The sequence below is a fragment of the Aulonocara sp. 'chitande type north' Nkhata Bay genome, linkage group LG11 (assembly GCF_057382095.1).
Source record: "Aulonocara sp. 'chitande type north' Nkhata Bay isolate Kocher_YH1m ecotype deep benthic linkage group LG11, A_spYH_male_GT1.1, whole genome shotgun sequence".
In the NCBI taxonomy this organism is placed as follows: Eukaryota; Metazoa; Chordata; class Actinopteri; order Cichliformes; family Cichlidae; genus Aulonocara; species Aulonocara sp. 'chitande type north' Nkhata Bay.
Genome location: NC_141354.1, coordinates 38,889,827 through 38,911,083, shown reverse-complemented (window position 1 = coordinate 38,911,083; position 21,257 = coordinate 38,889,827). Strand labels below are relative to the sequence as shown.

General features: G+C 48.8%; 1 protein-coding gene across 6 annotated transcripts in view; it reads right to left on the bottom strand.

Annotated features, from left to right (window-relative positions):
* The window catches only part of LOC147319830 (sodium bicarbonate cotransporter 3-like), a 33,741-nt gene that overhangs the window by 8,901 nt on the left and 3,583 nt on the right, over positions 1-21,257 (bottom strand). Inside the window, exons 1-7 of one of the 6 annotated variants that reach the window (XM_086312597.1) lie at positions 12,151-12,602; positions 7,802-7,883; positions 6,489-6,629; positions 6,273-6,411; positions 5,728-5,888; positions 5,129-5,317; positions 871-980 (exon numbers count right to left, since the gene is read on the bottom strand). In XM_086312597.1, coding sequence (XP_086168723.1) covers positions 871-980; positions 5,129-5,317; positions 5,728-5,888; positions 6,273-6,411; positions 6,489-6,629; positions 7,802-7,883; positions 12,151-12,207 — 879 coding nt within the window. In that variant the 5' untranslated portion in view covers positions 12,208-12,602. Of the gene's footprint in view, positions 1-870; positions 981-5,128; positions 5,318-5,727; positions 5,889-6,272; positions 6,412-6,488; positions 6,630-7,801; positions 7,884-12,150; positions 12,603-21,257 lie in introns of those variants that run through there. The other 5 variants (XM_086312599.1, XM_086312601.1, XM_086312598.1 and 2 more) reach the window with 5 other exon arrangements.

Genomic DNA, 21,257 nt, shown 5'->3' with positions numbered 1-21,257 from the left:
CAAAAGCAAACGGATGTTCTGCTGTGCAGGAACGCCTCGTGCTGCCTTTCAGCGCATTACTGTGCACGTTAATCTGCGACGATGTCGTTGTGTTCGTTCGCGGCGTGGAGGAAGCAGGTGGCAGGTTCCTCCACCCACAGCTTCTCTTTCATGTGTGAAAGTCAAACATAAACCACTGAATTAAAGCGACCCGTCCATGAGGTCACTCGGGACCATCACAGCTTTAATTCTGCAGGTTATGCCTACGACTCGAGGAGTGGAGGCTCGGTGACAGTCAGTTTAGACTCCGCCACATTGGCAGGTTACTGTCGGAACCTGCCCTGAGCTGCGAGGCCACCGTGTAACCTGCATTTAGTTCTGACGTAGCGCCAGCCTCAGATTTCCAGGTGTCGGAGCTAAAAACGTGTTTTTAACCCTTCAGAAGTTTCATGTGGTCATTTCCTGTGCAGCTCTGTGCACTTAAAGGGCCGGACCTCTGAAGACGCTCACCGTCTGAAGGTAAACATCTCTGATTGGGTCAGAGACTCACAGACTGAATGTTTCATCCATCTCGGTGCTTCTGACATTTATTAGTTTTAAACATTAGTGCATCTGTCGCAGTGCGTCTGATAGGCGGAGCAGCGTCAGGGTGGAGCCTCCTACACCCACCAGCCCACAGCTCAGGGATGTTTCAGTCCCATCTGAACACCAGCTGATGTGTGAGGCTTCATGTAGCTGGCAGGGGTCAGAGGTCACAGTGGTGCAGCTCTGACCTCTCATCATTAAAGCATCTCTCACCTCCCTGAAGCTCCAAACATTGGAAAGCTGCAGGGAGCAGCAGCCGACCTATAAACCACCCAACCTGCGTGTGAGGCGGAGCCCCGCGTTTACCTTGCTGAAGTCGACCGTGCTGTTCTCCCGGCTGCCGCTGCCGCCGCGACTCTCGGCGTTTTTGTTGTCGTCGAGGTTTCCGGGGGCCGACTGAGGCGACGCCAGCAGACCTGCAGAGCCACAAAGACCACAGAGTCACACGCAACATCTGCAGCAGCTGTCTGCAAACACACAGCCGTGTTACTGACACACGTGACATCACCGCCTCCTGACCCGCGGAGTTCAGTCTCAGAATGCGATTCCTGCTCGCTCACGCTGAAGCCGAGCGCGGTGCGGGCAGTGACGCGGTTTCCTCGGTTACATCATTGTTAGTCGGTGCGCAGCACGCCTGTGGTCACAGAGCGCCGCGCAGCAGAGTCTCGGCTCCACGAACGCGGTCAGCACAAATCAGCTTCACGTCAGCTTTTCACGCTTCAGCACCTGAACAGAGTGATGAGTCGGTGGTCAGGTGATCGAGCGTCAGCGAGTTTTGATTCTTTCACGGATCATTAATGAACAGGAAGTGCCGGGAGTCACTCGAGCGTCCAGAGTTCTCTGCCGCAGAAACACCGCGACGCAGCAGAGAAAACAAGCCGACCTGCTGGGATGCATTTTAATAAATCATCCACTTGCCCCTGGACCTGCATGCCTCTGCCCCCTCCAGCCTGTGTTGACTGTCTGCGGGACGTTAAAGCCTGGCTGTGGCATAATGTTCGCACCCCAAATGAAAATAAAACAGAAATGACAGCTTTAGAGGCGACAGCCCTCTGGGCCAGCCGGCCCTCTCGCACTGTCAGGAACACTGGAGTATGTTTGGATAGCTCCCTCAAATTAGAGAAGCACTAGTTTCTATCAGTAGGGCGGCTCGATTATGGCAAAAATGATCATCACGATTATTTTCACTGACATTGAGATCTCGATTATTTGACGATATTTATTTAATAACAATGTGTTGAATAATGACTTAAAAAATAATATAAAATAGTGCAAATGTTTGCAATATAAAAATAAATGAAAAATGTAAACATCTGTGTTTCGTGAACTTTGCAGTGTTGCTCTGTGGTGCAGCTACACCGTAGCAAAGTTCACACACTGTGTCCACTTGATCCACGTCTGACTGAACCTGTAATGTTTCCACACCACTGAAGGTTTTTACCTCTTTTCAACCAGCGGCCGTCACTCTCCTCTCCAAATAACTTCTGCTGAGCTTCCCTCTTAATTGTTGTGACGCGTGTTCGAAACGCAGAGAGGTGCGCTCGATTTGCCACACGGAGCAGCGCGAGAGTAAAGCACGAGGGAGGGGCTAATAATCGGCTCAGTCATCTTTAATAATCGTTGAAAGCCCAGATCGTAATGAGATTAAAATTCGATTAACTGAGCAGCCCTAGCATCAGCTACACCAAAGTGCCAAAGCAAAGCGCCACGTCCCACTGAAAGACTTTTCCCCGCTCTCAGCACTTCTGGACTGGCCTCCCACTCTCTCCTTCAGCAGTCGCTTCAAAATGCTGCTGCGCGCCTCTGAACCGGCATCAGAAGGTACGATCACATCACTGCAGTCCCAGCTAGCTTACACTGGCTCCCCGTTAAATACGGGATTGATTTTAATTTCTCTTGCACACTTTTAAAATTTGAAATAACCTGGCGCCTAGCTACCTAACTGATCTCCTCCACTCGTACAACGCCAGGAGAGCACTAAGATCGAGCTGCTGATCGATGGTCTTCTAAGATGTGCTATAGCAATAAACTTTCATTTGACCGCGCTTCTGACGGCGACACAGACTGTGAACAAGTTTACAATACAAGGAAACATGTAGTTTTTGGTGGGTTTTGTTTTTTTGTGTAGTAAGACCACAAAAGTTCAGACGTCCTGATTTCCAGATCTTTAATGTTTCATAAAGGAGGGAAATGGACTCAGATCGGACCCGAGCCGCCTGTCAGAGCGAGGGAAACAAACAGGAAACAAACATGCAGACTCTAAGTCGCTGCAGCTAACAGCTAACAGCCTGCTAATGACAGGCAGCCGCCTGATTCCTTTCTGATTGGCTGAAAACAACATCTGAGGCGCTTCACGTGTGACCAGAGGCCGGTTTGTTAACTCCAGCAGGCTCGGACAGGCGGCTGTACGACACTGCAGGTCCAACATTCACGCAGCTCAGTCTCCAACAGACGGACGGCAGCAAAATAAACCAAAAACATGCAAAATAACCCCGCCCCCAAATAAGCTGCCAGTCTGCCAACATTCGTCCAATCATCCGCCTCCAGCTTCATCAGCACGTTAGCGGGCATGCTTCAGTGTCAGAGCGTGGAAACGGCCGGAGGAAAGCCGTGCCGTATTTGCCTGTTTGGGGAACCACGTCGTCTTCATCTCCCAGGTGGAACACCTCCTCCTCCTCCTCTTCTGGGGGGTGCACCACCACCTTGGGGAGCCCCACGGGAGCAGAGGAGCGGCGTGGAGAGCCACCGGGGACGGGAAGGGCGAGTCCGTGAGGCTGGCTGGGTTCGGAGAGGTGACGGCCGTAACGATACAGAGAGAGGTCGGTCTGTGACGAGGAGGCGGAGCCGGGGAGGAGGTGCCCGAACAGGCCTGGGGTCCTCGCAGAGGAGGGTAGGGTGGAGAGGTCGAAGGAGCCCATGGAGCAACGACGGAGGAGAGAGAGACGAGAGGAGGACAGACCCTCCCCTGAGGAGGAAGAGGAGGAGAAAGATCATGATGATGAAGAAGGAAACACCAAGCCAGCGTGCATGGATCAGTGAGTTAGGACGCACGTCACACCAACATCGGCCTTCTAAAGCTAAACCTTCCTCCACCAATCACGAAGCTCCGCCTTTTCTTTACGCCTACCATCAAATCCAAGACATCTGGATCGGTCCGGGACCAATTCAATTCAGTTTGATTTACACAGCAGCAAAACCTCAGGGCGCGTTTTATTAGAACCAAGTCCTGCTAGTCCTGAACGAGCCACAGCAGCTTCATGCAGAGCGGTCTGTGCCGGTTCTCGGTTGTCCCGGTCGTCCGAAGTGCTCAAGTGGAGGGCAGCCGGACGACTTCTGGGTTCTGGACGATGTTTCGCCTCCATCTGAGGGCGTCTCAGGTATCGCGCCTGTACAGGGGTGGTCACTTTGTAGGCGGTAGGACATTTGGGCGTCGCTGCCTCACCCTCCCATCGTGTCAGTTGGACACAGAAGTCGTCCGGCTGCCTCCGGACCCGAGGGACAGTCACCAAGCTAGGATGAACCTGGCGCTTTCAGCCTGTTTGAAAAGTTTAAGAAGCAAACACTTTCTGTCTTTTAGTTACAGTCTTTGTTCAGGTAAAGGCAGCAGGAGGGCCACCCTCGCTCTAACTACCCGTCTGCAGTGAACACGCCAATTACTGAATGTTTACTCCATCACATGTAGGAAGAGCTGCTGTAACTGGGCATCAGCCCACTCAGTCCACTGTGGTGGAGAGCAGAGGAAACACACCGAGCCGGGAGCGTCGTGCTGGAGGCGATGACCTCGTGAAGCTGATTACAGCTGCAGTCAAAGTCTGACCCTGAGCTCTGCTCTGATGTCTTCAGCTTTATAAACTGTAGGAAAGAGTCAATCTGAAGAAAAGCTCCTGAACGAACGAGCAAACGGTAAAAGCTGCAGCTGATCGGTCACGTAGGTCACACGCACGTCAGACGGCTCAGCGCCTGCAGACGGCGTTCGGCCCGAGCAGCATTAAAACATTCCTCTCTCACAAACAGGATCCAGGAGTGCGGATATGAAAACGCCGACTTCGCTCATGCTGTTAGCTGGTTATTAGCTCAGCGAGTCAGCGGGTCCGGCCAGGTCAGGGAGTCCCGGTCAATAATAAACAGGGTGAGGTCACAGCAGCTCAGGTACGGGCAGGTGAGAAACCAACCGGAGCCATCACTCATCACAATCACTCAAAAACCACGGCAACGGCACCATGCAGCAATACGAGACCCGTCGTCTTGTCACCCCTTTACCTCGACCAATCAGGACGGACAGACTCTACATTCTGCCCGACAACAGAGACAAAGAACTATGAACTATGAAAGAAAACAGTGCATTACTTAGTAAAGAACTCGTAAACCTACCGCCACGCTGGTTTGCAGCGTGCCGCCGACCCGCTGAGGTCATTTAGACCCCCCCGGTTTTTAAACAGTGCAGAACTAAACCCTGCAGAGCCCGAGCAGTGCCAGAGGTCAGGAGGGGTCAACCTGAACTGGCCTCCTGCAGCTCGTCTCCTGACCTGCAGGTGCGAGGATGACAAGAGCGCTGCGGTCTCACCGTTGCGTTCCAGTAAGTTTGGCTCCGAGTATTTCTTGCCTATGTCGGCAAAGGATCGGACCAGCGGGATGCGGTTGCTCAGCTTCTTCTCATTCTGATGGTGGTGGCGCCTCAGCATGGCCTCCCTCACCTTCTCCTGCGCGCCCTCCTCCAGCTGACCGGACGCCAGCATGCTGTCAATCACCATGTCTGCGAGGAAGGAGGACAAGAGGTCAGCTGATGGACACAAACGCACTGCAGGTTTATGTTCTGAGGAGGAAATGAAAGGCGTGCAGCAGAATCATTTATCAAACGCCTTCGCAGCAGCCTTTCACTTCCTCTTCTCTCTGAAACAAGACGTCAGAACTCGCCCTGAATACCAACTTTCTAGAGATTGGCTGATGCCTGGAAGCCTGCTGAGGGGCAGCTTATACCAGCAGGAGGAAACCAGAGAGCTGCGCTTTCATCGTGGCGCTCTTCGTCTCCAGCAGCTGATCCAAACTAGATTTAGAGCTCAAGTGTGGTTTTAGCACGTTCCGACCTCCTCTAGATTTAAACACAAAGGTCGTTTTTGGAGCAGCGTATCGAGTGATGGGACGAGTTCCCGACGGCGCTCTGACCTGCGATCTCCTCGATGGAGCCGGCTCTCATGTCGAGCAGCACGGTGCCGTTCAGGATGCAGGAGCGCAGCTCGAACAGGCTGTGCAGTGACAGCGTCGCCACGTAGGGTTTGCTCCAGCGCTCGCCGCCGTCCTCAACGTCCTCCTCAAACTTCAGCCACCTGAACAAACACACACACAGCCGAGTGTTGACATTTGAAGAACGCCAGGCGTCTGATTCGTGCTAATGCTATAATGCTACACTAATGTGGGCTGATCCACTTTGCTCTGCTGAGTAAATAAGTTAATCTGAAGGTTTCCAAACCACACGACTCGGCCCGCCTTCATCGGTTTCCTCTCAAATCCAGTGAGGCTCGTCTTCCTCGTCCTCACAGCGCTCTGCAGAGTCTGGATTAGAGAGGAAACCTCTTTAACCCGAGTCAGAAACGCTGAACAAACCAGGCCTCGCCCCTGCACGGCGGGAGGATCGCTCCTCACAGCTCTGCAGCGTTATTGGAAAGATTAACGTCTGAACGCAAAGCAGAGAAAGAGCATAAGCGCCCTGCCTGGCCGTCTCCTTCCACTCCTGCATGGCTCCGTCTTTGAAGGCGAGCTCATCCAGCTCGGTGAACAGGTCGTGGGGGATGTGCTCCTCGTCGTCGTCCTCGGTGCCGAGGATGAACTGGACCCTCTGAGACGGCGTGTCTGCGGGGACACAAACGCTTCAGCACGCCGCCGTCCTACAGCTGGCCCGTGTTTGTTTATCCTCGTTCAAACCTGACCGTATGACGGCGACTCTCGCCCGTCCTCCCGATCCGAGCGCTCTCTGCGCTTCCTGTGATGTCGATGTCCGCGGTGACGGTGTCTTCTCCGGCTCTGGCGGCCCAGCGGAACGTGCACGCCAACGTACACCGCCCTGTGACCTGACGGAGAGAAGCAGAGGGGTCACATGAGTTTGTTCTACACCTCCAGTGATAACAGAACGCTGGAAACAAACACGTGAGGGAAACACTGAAGGCGCTGCTAACACGGGAGGCGTGCTGCACAGCTCGCACTGCACGCTCCGTTTCTCCTTACCTCAGTAACGTTCATCGGATTTTCTCTGGCTGCGTGTCGACCTCTCACTCAGTTGTTTGTTTAAAACAGGACTGTAATAAACTAGTAATAACATGGAAACAACCTACAGCGTCTAACGAGATGTGAACTGAAGCTCCGTTTGAGTTAAAGATGCTTCTTGTAATTACCGTGACCTCACTATTCGTGTTTCCCTGCAGGGCCTTTCAGAGGTTTCCGGGAGGCTCGGGACTCAAACTGCACGGTTGTTGGAAATCGTTTGATTTGATGCCGTTTTTGGCAAATTGTGCACAAAAATAATTATTTTTGTTTTTTCCTGCAGTTTATAAAAATTGCTGCATCTCAAAAATGAAACTAAGAAGACAAAATCCATTTCCTGCGGTTTGAAACTATTTCATGCAACGTTTTGCATTTACAGTTTTGAGGGATTCACCTCTGAAATATCTGTAAAAAAACAGTTTCTGTAGTTAATTGCACCGTTTTGCAGCTTCTGTGGACTTCATGCACACACATGATGAAACTCTGGGATATAACGGTTGCACTGATGGCACTACGGCAGGTACAAACATACAGAGAAGCTGGGCTTCAAAGGGTTAACGACTTAGCTGAAAATGACAGGAGCTGCAGCACAAGCACCACACGGGGGTTCGTACGTGCCTTAGTTCCTCTTTCTGAACACGCCACCTCACAATAAGAGCTGAGGTCACGTGAGTCACACTCCATGTTTGGCGTGTACACGTCACGAGATTTCATTTCCACTTTTTCTGCAGAAATGACGTCGACACACTGCAGACTGTTTACGGCTGTTTCCAAGTTTGACATAATTCTTTCTGAAATATTTTAAATCATCATTTTCTCGAGCCTCAGGCTGTGTGTGTGTGTGTGTGTGTGTGTGTGTGTGTGTGTGTGTGTGTGTGTGTGTGTGTGTGTGTGTAAATGCGGGCTGAGTCATTTTGTTACTGTGTGTTTGACTGTAAACACACACTGAGGCACCTTTGTGTGTGTCGGTGTATAAACTCACTCTCCAGTTCCTCTTTCTCAAAGTTGGTGTAAAGGGTGGAGCTGGTCTTGCCCTGGTCCAGCACGGCCTCCTCATCGTTCCCCTGCAGAACACACACAGACCCACAGGTGACCTGAGAGTGGGTTTAAACGAGTGTTTATCAAACTCATTTTCCAACTCTGTGTAAACACGGTCGCGTCTGCCTCAAAACAACGGCGAGGCTTTGGAGACAGACCGTGAGTGACGTGAGGACGGCTGCTGAGGTCACGGCGTGTTAGTTGGCACCGGGAGGCCGGCAGAGTCATCGCAATCACAGCGTCTGCAGCTTTAAACACCGACACGCCTCCACCAAAATCGGCTGCAGATTACGCCTCGCCACTCAAATCAATCACCAAACAATGTCACAGTGAACGGGCAGGAAGTTACTGTCAGCCAAGGAGTCTGGCTCCGCCCACAGCTGATGGGAATGCGTGAATAACTGTACAACAGGAAGTGGAGCAACAGCTGGACATCAGTAGGGTGAGATGGAGACAAACACAAAACAAAAAAAACCAGGAAAGAAGAGGACGCGTACCCGCGTACGCTAAACTGAGCGTGCTCCACTAACCATAATGACCTATGTCGACCGCCCCGAGAGAGAGACACACACACAAGTTTGATGTTGGTGTGTCAAACAGGAAGTGCAGCTCCACACTGGCTGCTTTTTAACAACCAGCTGTCTGTTTGCAGAGCAGCACATCACGCACACACACGCACACACGCACGCACGCACGCACGCGCACACGCACGCACACGCACACACACACATAAAAGCAGCAGCTGCTTGAGTTCGACCTCTTTGGAAAACGTTCCCGCTCAGCAGCATCTCTCCGTCTGCACGTCGGAGCTCCTGACACTCACCCCGAGCTGATCTCAGGTGAGGTTGGGCTCATTTTGACCTCCCAACAATCATTCCTGCTGCAAAGCTCGCACTTCTGTCTCACGCTGCCTTTGGCAGAAAGCTTAAACTCGCCCTTCAGTTCAGCTTGTTCATCCCAATAATGATGAAGAATCTCTGAAGCGAGCACGTGCTCGCAGAGCGAGCCAGGAGACCGAAGGAAACCCTGCAGGTGACCTTCCCCACAGCTCACGACCCGGCAGAGTCCTCACCACGGCGGGTCAATGCACGCCCGCATCACTGTGGATCTGTTACATCACTCATCGACACAGAGACCTTCCTCTGTTTAATGAACCGACCCAGAGACACTCAGACCGCAGACGCTTCAAAACACCGCCGAGTTCTGTCAGTGATTAATCGTCACTAGCGAACGATCACACAGTTTGACAGTTAGCCCCGCCCCTCCTCATCACGTCTGAGAACAGCGAAGCTGCGCCTCTGTAGTTTCACAGACAGGTCTGGGCACGCTGCAGACTCCTAGAATAAAGTTGAAGATCGTTTGTCTCTCATGTGCCTGCATTTGTGTGTGCGTGGAGACACAGCTGAGTCATGAAAAAAAAGAAGGAAGATGAAGAAGATGAAGCTGAGCTGGTGAGAGGCCCCGAGAGTTTCTACAGACAGGACGAGCCAGCAGGTGCGAGGTAGCGAGTCAGCTGACCTCTGCCCATTTACGTCAGCTGCAGTCTCTCATGTGTTTGCTCTGATGGGTGGATGCTAATGTTAGATTTGTATTGTTGATTGTCATTTATGCTTAGAAATATTTACTTATATATGCTTAGAGTTTTGTAATTAGTTGTAGATTGGTAGAGGTTTTGATCCTTGATAGTCTGCAAACTTTGTGTGTATTAGACAGCACTTTGGGAGCATGAGAGGTCATACCGTGTCTTATTGTTTTATGGTAGGATTAACGTAGTTGCGTCTGTTCTAGTCTAAGTGCTCTTTGTTTAGATGAACTGCAGGACTTCCTCACCATGTTATCTAGGATGAACCATCTAGGGGGAGGGGGAGGCTACCCTCTTCCTGACCAAGGATGTTTGACCCTTTGATCAGCAGACCACACACACACACACACAGGCAAGGTACTCTTTGTTTGTATGTAGACGTTATATGTTAATGAACCTATGCATATTCATGTAACCTCAATAAAAGGACAGTGTATGGGAGGACGGACGAGAGCTACTGGGGTCAAGCGAAGGAACGGCGCTCTGTCTGGTTCTCTCCCGTGCACGAGTAACATGAAGAAGTTTGCCTACTTGCGTCTTGCTTGCAGTGTAATTATATTGTCTTAACGTTCCAGCGAATAGGTTCAAGCTACAAACCTAACAGCTAACGTCCTGCCTCTCACTGACCTGCTGTCACTGTGAGGCCGGCAAGTGACAACAAAGATGGCCGCTCTCCAACGGTTTATCGTTTAAACTCGGAGCGAACGCTTCAGATCCCTAAGAGTGCTCCATCACAGCCGTGCCATTACTGTACAGATATGATCGTACAGCATATGATGCTCATGATATCGTTGCAGCTATAGCAACAACACACATCGACATTCAGAAACACAACAAGCCCGAACATGTCTGAGAGTAAGAGCCAGGTGTCGTCACTTTGGGCTGAGAAACAGAGGACGAGTTACTGATAACAGGAAGACCAACGTCGTCGCAGGTGTGACATCTCATGTCAGGACCAGTGTTACTATGGTTACTGCTCAAGGGTTAGCTGTTTAGTTACATTGTTACTTTAAATTTCCCGGGAAAACAACAATCAGGTGTGTTCATTTACAGGCTCGGCTGCAAAGTTGACCTCAGCTGACAAATATACACTCGCCGGCCACATTATTAGTTACACTATACTCGTGCTCCTCAGAGACTGGTCCACGTCGATATGACATCATCGCACAGCTGTTGCAACATCCATCAGCTGGCCTGATCAGAGTTTGGTGAAGTTGTGTGTTATCCTACTGGAAGCAGCCAATCAGAAGACGCTGGTCCGCAAGTTTAAATGATGCTCCGTTTGTATCGTGGGGCTCACCGCGACCCACCACGCCACCGGCCTGCACCACTGATGCTGTGGTTGTACGTACAAGTGTTGTATAAGAGCCGGTTCAGTTACCGTGGTGATGTACAACATCCGAACATCACAGCACAAAGATTCAGACCAGGAGAGCTTCAAGTCACCTTTATCACTTTGAACTTCAGCAGGTCGGCTTGAGCTGCCTTGTGATTGGCTGATTAGAAATTTGCGTTAAAGAACAGTTCAACCGCTGTACCTAATAAACTGTCCTGTGTGTAAGAGTGAAAGGACTTTCTACTAATTTACACTAAACTTAAAGGAAGGAAAAGACGAGGCTCCCTTCTTTCCTCACCGAGCACACACACTGAAAACACAGCCGCCGCTTCCAGCTGCGGCGTCCAGACTCAAACTAAACTCGATCGCCCGGCCCTCGGTGGAAATCAGCACTGCAGAGACCTGGAGGAGACGGCCAGGTCTGACCTTCTGACCTCAGAGATGAACTCTGGATCCTGGACACCGGAGCGGAGCCAATACACAAACTTTCACTTCAAGGCTTGTAAAAATATAAATCGTCCCCGAAGGATCGAGAACATCGCTCACACTTCAAGATCGGCTTTCAGCTTTAGAGAGCGAGGCAGTACGAAACATCCAGCGCGTCATTCCCCACGAGCATGACCTCTTACCTTTGACTGCGTCACTTCTGTGTGGGGCTTCACGTGCGCAGCAGCCACGAGGGGTCAGAGTTACAAACCGACATGTGGTAACCTCAGCTGGGTCCATCATTGCAGTCTGACTGCACTTGTGCGCCTCACACAAAGACGGGGAAACATTACGAGAGCCGGCGCTTACGCAGCTTTTCTTCTGTTCTGTAGCTCAGCTACACGGCGAGAGACGCCCACGTCACCAGACGAGGGCGAGATCAGGAGAGATCTGCTTCCTGAGGATGGATCCTGTCCACCGACGGCTCGAGCTGAAGGTGAGCCGGTACCTGTGAGCGTATACCGTGCAAAACAGATGTGGCCAGATGTTGCAACGCAGCAGACACCCGCCGCTCTCGAGGTGCACCTGTGGCTGCGTTTAGATGCAGAGCAGTCGGCCGGTCGCCGATGCAGCGGCCGGTGGACTCTAAACATCAGAGCGGAGTCTGGGCTACGATCGACACTGCGTGTGTGCAGAGGCAGGATGTTGCCATTTGTGTTGTCGCTGTTGCACACACGCTTTCAGCTCTTTTCCTGTTAAACTCATTTCCTTCAACGCTGCGCGACCAACAGACACATGGAAACCACTAACGCTCGTCACCTTTGCTCAGAGCTCAGTCACAACCACGAACAGCCGACCAAAGGAGAAGCTGCCCGACTATCAACATCAGAAACCCACTTTTCAATCTGATGACGTGAAACAGAAACTGCTTCTATAAGCAGATACATACCAGAGACATGGCCCGGGCCACCCTCTGACTGGCAATGTCTCCCCAGAAGTCTCCCATAGCTGCTCAGTCCAAAAACACAGACTCCTCAGGGTCAAAGAAATCCTGCCACACGAGAGAAAAACTGTGGTGGAAGTGTCCCACAGAGCTGTGAAAATCAAATCCACCAGGTCTGTACGTCTGCAGCTCGAACACAGCGTGGATGTGCGAGTGTCCCCGGGACAGTAAGTGAATCCAGACAGCGAGCTGCCAGCAGAGCCTCGGATACGATTCAAGTATTTATAGCAGAGCTGTTGCTTCACTGAGCAAGCACCCAGCCTGGAAGTCTGCAAACACAGCAAGAAAAAAAAAAAAAAAAAAACACTGAAAAAAAGGAGGCGGGGCATCTGCTGACAGAGGCGTCATCCACATTTCTGAGCAGGAAAAAAAGGCAAACAGAGCGAGAGCAAACTGAAACTGCTGACCTGAAACCGGCCTCAGCCGCCCCGTTTTCCACCCCGACACGTCCGTACCCGCAGTGTTTACCTTCCAGGTCAGAGGTCACACACACGAGACTCCTTTATAGTCACAGATGTTCAAATCAACATGAAATGAACCAAATAAGATGATTACGCCTCTAATGATTCACCTCCTGTACTTACTGCTGTACGCTTACTGACGCCTGTAATTACGTTTTACTTCTTTAAAGTTGCCACTTCCCATTTTTTATTTCCATATTATTTTATTGTCTAGCGCATTTATTTCCTTATGTATTTATGATTTGTTTATTTAATGAATTTACATGACAAGTCGTTATGTTACAAACTCCTCATAGTTGAAACAACCGCCTCAGGTCACTGCTGTGAAGCTGCACAAATAACAAACATATTCAATTCAATACATCGTTACTGAAAAGATAAACACATATACATCCCCATTTATTCAATTATATAAAGAGGTGCAAGTTGAAACTAGTTCTTGTTAGTTTAGGCAGTTTGTCACAAAGTCCACAGTGCAGGCTGTTGGCTGCTGCCAGTCACAATGCAAACTTTAAGCCTTTAAGCAGGCGAGTTAGAAAATACAGGGACAAGCTGGGAATCGTCCACAGCATTGCGGCCTTTCCGGTGTGGCGGATAAATACAACAACCGAGACAAACACTGTGGGGTTTTGTAAATATAATAATAAACGCAAATTTGCTGCGTGATTGTGTAACTTTATTAGCAGCGTCCTCCGCTCAGCCCCTTAATGCTCTCAGGTCGCTATGGCAACACATAAATATTTCTTTCAAAATAAGACGCACAACTACAACACGGGAGAGACCCAGGGAGACCGAGCACACGATTAAAACCCTGAAAACCATAAAATTTCACGACCGAGTCTCAACTCTCACGGCCCGGACCATGACCCGGGGGTTGGGGACAGCTGATCCACAGAGACCCAACAGTTGGTATCAGGCTGTACACATGTTTAACGTGGGGCCTGAGCCCGCTGGAGCCCCTGCTGGATGCTGGGGGAAGTGCAGGGTGTGGTGCTTCTGACAAAACTCTGATTTACTGTCTCAACCTAATGCTCAGAGTCTCGTTCGGTCCAGCATTTCTCCCTCTGTCGTCCCAGTTTTTGGGCTCCACCAGTCCACTGTCTGTGTGAGGAAGCTTTTCAAATGAGTTCCTCTCAAACTAAAAGCAGCTGCCTGTAGGGCAGAGACGACATGCATGGGAGGAAACCCTCTGTGGCGAGACGAGCCGTGGGGTCAGCTGACGATCCTTTACTGACCTTAAAGTACGAGCGTGAGCTGCTGAGAGGAGCACGGCAGCAGGGAAGCTGGTCACTGCGTTTAAGGCCGAGAAGTGAGGAAGTCAGGAAAGTCTGTTTCCATTTCACATGTGGAGTTTCTCTGCTCTGGTCACGTGGCCGAGTCGGCCACTTGTGGTTGTCAGAGGCCAGATGAGTGCATTGTGGAGGAAATGTAAAAGCTCCTTGGTCATGTGTTGATGTGTTCATGCAGCAGCTTGTTCTCGGTTCTCATTAGAATTCCTGAGCTGAGTGGAAAAGAACTGGTGTGGCCTCAGAGGCACGTACGCAGTATCGCTCCATTTATTGTTTTCAGATGCAAAACTCCAGGCTGAATGCCGTCCCGGTGGTGAAACGGGACGCTGTCCATGCTGAGAAACACGAGACGGCTTCATTTACTCTTTCCAGCGCTGCCGATTCTCCCTGCGAGCAAATCGAATTTACCCACCCCGACTCTCCCACAGGGACTCCCAGGTCAGGAGAATCGGCTTCCTGCATCACCGAGATTAAAAAGCAACCGTAGAGCGAGGTCAAAGGTCGGAAGACAACAGGAGGAACGGCAAACGGTCCCATGGGACTCGGATTACTTAAGGAGAGACGAGCTGCGCTGGCACAAAGGAACAGAGCAGGTCAGGTGGTTCAAATCTGCCCTTAAGGCCCCACAGCAGAGGCGCTGAGCAGCATGTGGAAATACACATACATGTACGTGCTACAAACACCCACATGAAGAACGGTGGCAGATATTTGTCCTTCAAACTGGGACCATGACTTTTTGGGGTCTTAAACTGGGACTTTGTTCAATCGGAGCTGCAGTTCCTCTGACGTCCACCTGAGGCGCCGTCACAAAGAGCAGGTTTAAGCGCTTTTATTTAAACAGGCTTTCTGCTGATTTTATTGAATCATTATTTATTTACGTTAAAAAAATACCTGTTTATTTTATTATGTCTTATTGTATCTTTATATTGGAGATCATGACATTTAATGTTCTTGTATCAGTTTTGGTTTCTACAGCTGATAACGGCCAGCCGCCGCTTCCTGGCTGCTAAGAACCCGTCATTAACCAAGCAGCAGGATGAAAAATAATACGGCAAAAGTATGAAAGAAGGGAACATGGAGCGAATGTTCTTTTATGCATGAAAACATTTAAGTTTGAAGCTCAAGCTCCACAACCTGCTGCAGGCTTCAGCTATGATTCCAGCAAAGAGAGAAAGAAAGAGGAAGTGCAACAGGGAGGAAGAATGTTTTTGGAAATCTTTGCAATGAAAATATAATGACACACACACACACACACACACACATACACACACACACACACACGACTCCCCTGAGACCAGAGAGAGTCTGTGCTGATGCTGCCATATTAGGAGAACCAGCAGGGAGGAAAAACATCTGGACTGCAGCAGCATTTACTAAACACATCAGCAACTGTGGGAAAATTCACACCACACACACACACACACACACACACACACACACACACACACAGTGTACCTTGTGTTTAAACTGTGTGCTGATGCCCCACCGCAGCTTTCTGATTGGCTAATTTCACAGCTAGTGAGTCTATTATTGACCGTGGTCTGGGCTCACCCAGTGTGTGTGTGTGTGTGTGTGTGTGTGTGTGTGTGTGTGGGGCTGCCAAAGGAGGCTGATTTAGACAGAAAGTACTCTGAAAGGGAAGTACTCCGTTCAGATCAAAGTACTTGAGAGGGCCAATCAGAAAGCAGCAGCATGACATCACTCACATTAGGAAGCCCAGAGTTTAGCATTATTGCCAGAAGTGCCATATTTGGAAACAGAGGGGGGAGGGGCAAGCTATCAGCTAATGCTAATTAGCATCCACAGACAAGATAACGGCCGATTAGAGCTCAGTAAAAATAAATCAAGTAGAATTTCACCAGAACTGAAGCGTGTTAGCACAGCGACCTCATAGCAGCCATTTCATTGGTCACATTAGGGCTGGGCGATATGACCCAAAATTCATATCTCGATATTTTTTAGCTGGATGGAGATATAAGATATATATCTCGATATATATTTTTTTAAGCCATAAAGTAAGAACAAAAAGAGAGTTCTTAGTCAAAGCTGTGTCCCAGATGTCACACAGGCACTTTTATTAACATACAGCACAGATGTACATGAAAAATTACTCAAAATTAAATTATGAGCATTCATTAAATAATCATGCTCCATAAATAAAAGAAAACAAGGTTGTTTTTGTGCTAAACAAAGAGCTCACAATTGTGCAGTCAAAATGTAAACTAAAAGACGCTGAGCGTAATAACAAAGACAGACAGATTTCACAGCTGCTCTATTTCCAAGTTTTACTGCGTGACTGACAGCCTGGAGTTTGAAATCCGCTTCATAACCACGTCTCTTACAGGTGCCATTTATAGTCCTTATACACACACAAGGTAATATTACGTTGAAGCACAGTACGTATCACTCCGCGAAGCTCCTCGGTAGCCGTAATGCGCCGACAATCTATCAAGCGGTGCAGCTCCGTAGTTTACCAAAGTCGTACTCAAACATTTGTGACAGATTGCTGAGCGCCGTGTACCACATAAAATCGGTTCGCGGCCATCAAGCACAACCAGAATTCATACATAAGGCGCGCTGTCAACTTTTGAGAGAATGAAAGGATTTTAGGGTTAGCGCTGTTAGCTCGTTAGCACGTTGACGCCGTCCAGCCCCACGCATGGGGCGATGCGCAGTAACTCGTTAACGGAGATTTGCCGTGTCCGTCTTGTCGCTGCCTGCACGTGAAGCGATGGGGTAGGAGGGGGAGTTGTCTTCAGTGAAGGCGAGGCGGAGTAACGTTGCGTAGAGACAAAAGTGGACGAAAGAGAGGCAAACTTGCGGCTCCACAACTATAATTATAACGTAACATAGACTATATCGATATAAAGGATATTGTCACATCTTATATCTCGTATAAAAATATATCGATATGTTTTAAAAACTCGATATATCGCCCAGCTCTAGGTCACATTAGGTCAATAAAGGCTCCAACAGCACAAACCTGGTCCACAGGTGCAGTCCAAAGTTAGCCGAAGTGAAGCCAAGCAGCCAGCTAGCAGCTACAGCCACCTGTGTCAGCATCCACCTGTCAGTCAAAAAGGCCACGCCCCTAACAATACAAACTACAAGCCTTAATACGTATTTGACCTTGTTTTTAATGAGGGGGGCTTTAAGAGGGTAAAACTGATGATGCTGGCGTTCCTCACGCCAAGCCTGCAACTGATAAAACGTCCTGAGTGAAGAGCTCGCACAGATTTGTGAAGGCTAAAATGATGGTTTGAACCTTGTTGTTTGGTGCAACAGCAGGTATTCAGTTACCAGGATGCGGAGACGATCCTGAATACAAGGCTTTGTTCCCCAAAGATCAAATGCTTCCCATTCACATTCAAACTTGTGGCCACCGATGCATCGTTGCACGCGACTGCTGACGTCAGCACGCAGCGGTTTGCTCTGTTAACTTTCAGACACCATCAGGCGCCATGGCAGAACAAAGCCTCAGTGAGTCCGAGGAGGAGGAGTGGCCCCCGCAGTGCGGAAATGTGACATGATTGTGTTATGGCGGCATGTGTGTCTGCCTGTGAGGGATGGCCAAGGCTGGACCTCCATTCTTCTGTTTCAATGTGGCTTCTATAACAGGAAGTCAGAAAGAAACAGACGAACGTGACGCTCGACCGTGATGTGGGAATAATGAGAATAACGAGTTCCCAGCTGGGATCGTTCCTGCAAACGCCTCCTCAGAGTCAGGACAGCAGATCGCAGCTTCACAGCTCACTGAGCTCAGCCAGACGCTGCCCCCTGCTGGTGGGTTTGTGCAGATAAATACGATTGTTGAATCGCTTTATGACATCATGATGCATCGTTTTCATCTCCTTCGACCATCTAAGACAACGGTGTGATCACCTGATGTCTGGAAAACGCCGCTCACTCTTATTTTGAAGGTTCAGTCGCTGCCTTCCTGTTATAGTGATTATAGTTTATTTCTCTCTTTCGTTTTGACCTTTGGTTTTTAAGTCAGTTTAGTCTCCGGGGTGGATTCTCTTGTTTCAGTCCTTACAGCCAGGCTGCTGCAGCGCAGTGTTCAGTTTGAGTTTCCTGTGAGCTGCAGGGGGCGCTCTAGCTAGAACATGACAAGGGTGGAGAACTGATAGGCAGGGTTTTAATAGTTTTGCAATTTTCTCTAGTTTTTATTTTTATTTAGTTTTGACTTCAGATTTTCAATTTTATATTAGTTTTTACCAATTGTTTGCTAGTTTAGTTTATAGTTTTTTGAAAATCCTTAGTTTCAGTATAGTTTTGATTAGTTTCAGTTATAGTTTTAGTTGTTTGCAATAATTAAGTGCAACAAAATCCCAGTTTCATCATATCAGTCATGCTCTTCTGCTCATCCTCGGGTATGTTGCTATTCCAGCTACCAGACCCTGGACAGGTCGCCTGTCTGTCGCAGGGCTAACACGCAGAGACAGACAACTCACATTCCCACCTATGGGTTCTTTAAATAAATAAAAAAATAAATAAAAAAATAAATAAATAAAGGCAGATGAACAACCATTGATACCAGGCAACTATAAAATGTATATCTTGGCCCCAATGAGACTATTAACTCTTGCAGCACCGGGTGTTCGTAATTTTGGTTCAAGTGAATTGATAAACTTTGTGAAGGCAATTGACTCACACAGTTATGTAGATGTCCCCGTCCTGTTGTCTCGGGATGCATCACGCTGCCTTGCCTGGGTTAGCTTCTGTTTTCTGGGATGAGGGTTGAGTGTGCTCCCTTCTCAAGGTAAGCTAGGTTAGCCTTCTTGTGTGAGCTTTTCAAGTGCACTTTAAGGTTTGTGGGATTTTTTCCCTTTAGAAATGTCCCTCATAATTTGTCTCTTTCCACTACAAGACACTTGCTTTATCCAAAACACAGTCATATTCAAAGTAATCCCAAATTGGACTCTGGCGCTTTCTCCCGACTTTTCCTGACATGATTCTGCGCGAGGACGGAGCAACACAGACGACTCGACTAACGTGCTGCCACCTGCTGGCATAATGAGACACAGCAAGAAAAAATCTGGAAACTAAACTTCATTTTCACCCTCGACTATTGTAGGACACGCACACATCAATGAAAACTAGACACATTTTTGCTATAAATTCAGTTAATTTTAGTTAGTTTTGTGAGCACTCATTACAGTTTTAGTTAGTTTTCCTTTTTTGTTTTTATTTTTATTTCCGTTAACGAAAATGTTTTTTCACTTCTAGTTTTCGTTATTTCGTTAGTTTTTGTTAACGATAATAACCTTGGTGATAGGCGGAGCTCATGAGAGGAGCAGGTGAGGCAGCTGATCCATGCACCGCTGTTAAACACCGGGGAAACTATATTTAACCCTTTGAAGCCGGTCGGACCAGCACGCTCCGTTTTGCGTAACTATTTTTAAATCCCGGTAGCTCTACAACCACGTAAGCTAGCGCAATCATTTGTTTTGCATATGAAACTGGAGGAGTTGTACTTACATCTGATGCCATCAGCTTGTCCTCGGTCACAGTTTCCTTCCACATATAGCTTTACAAAAACTGCATAAAACCACTTGCAGCAACAAAAACATAATATTCCAGAAACACGCTTTGCCGATCCGATCAGCTGTTTGTAACACTTCCTACATCCATCAGCGAACTATCGCATGTCCGCCATGACCTGCCCGAAACCGGAAGTGATGTCATTTTGCGGAAATGTAGTTTTTTACCACCAGGATCTCATGAGCCTATACTGGTGTTTTTAAAAGTTATGTTTGACTTTATGACTTTCTGTGTCGTTTCTGGGATGCTGAGGACTCATATTGCACTGATGAAATAGTTTATTTTGATGCATTTGCTGTTATTTTTGCAAATTTGCAGTATAATATTTATTTTCGTTTTTCCTGCAGTGTATAAAAATTGGTGTATTTCAAAAATAAAACTATGAAGACACGTAAAATAAATTTCCTGTGGTGGGAAACTATTTTGTGCAACTTTTTTGTATTTACAGTTTTGAGGGACAAGCCTCTAAAATTTCTGTAACTAGAAATATATGTTAAAAAAACGATTTTCAATATTTTTGTAGTTTATTGCACTTTTTTTGCATTTTATGTAATTACTATGCACTTAATGCAGACATATTATTAATTCAGACGAAGAACAGGCAGGAGCAGAGGTTCGGATGGTCGACCTCCACCAGCTACACCTCTCCACCCGCCTCCCTCTCATTCACACACGAATGACTGCTTCTGACTTTCATCCCCGTTCTCTCCGGAGCAGACCTCCACCTCTCCGGGCTTCTGCTCCACCTGCTCTCTACTCTCCCAGCGTCCTCATCCACAGAGAGTCCTGTCTGTCACCAAATCCCAGCCCTCGTCCGTCACTCCTACTCCACACCTCACCGCTGTCGTCACACACTTTGTGCACCACCCTCCACACTGCTGCTCCCTGATCCTCCGTCCCTCTTTCATGTTCATCATCAGTTACTACTCTTCATCCTCTTCATTAATTATCACACCTGTCCAGTAAAGTCACCAGAATTTATTTCACACCAACCAGCTCAGACTGAGATGCATCACCTGATATCATCAAAGGTTATCGGTCACAACCTGAATACTCTGGATTATATTCCACGCTGTGAGCACCACGTTTCCTCCACAAAACCAAACCTCCAAACGTTTCGTAGATCAAGAGTAAAAGCGTTCGTCTCTGGCGGTTTATCTAATCGGCACAAATTTGTATTTCTTATTTCACAAGATGGAAATAATCTAAAGCAAACATGAGACTTTCTTCAGCCTCCTGGAAAGACACGTTTATGTGGCCGATAACGCGGCACTGACACGGTGGCGCCACATTTCTATTAAAGCACGGAGGATTTACAGTCTGTGTGGCACCACAGCTGCATCAGCAGCACCCCGTCTGCAGCGACTTCACCTCCAACAACCTCCAACCAACACTCCCCGTACGGTCTGTGCGCCTGTGTGAGCGAGGCCTACACCCACCTCCACGTCGCAGACTTTCCTCTTTCCTTTGAGGGCTTCTTCTCCACGCAGCATAAAATTGAAGTGAGTCAGTCTGCATCAGTGCATCTATAGTAATACAGGAAACTCCCTGCAGACGGAGTTTCCTGCCGGGTTTCGCTCTAACTGCCCACCGGAGAGCGTGGAGCCTCCCGAGGACGAGTCTGCTGATGTCAGCACGAGTCCCTCAGGTGCACCATGACCTAGTTAGGAGGAAAATCTTTGGAGCGTGATTCTCTCCAGTCGCTAACCTGCTGCCTCCCAAATGTAAGACGAGTGCCGGCGATTCAGAGCGAGTCTGC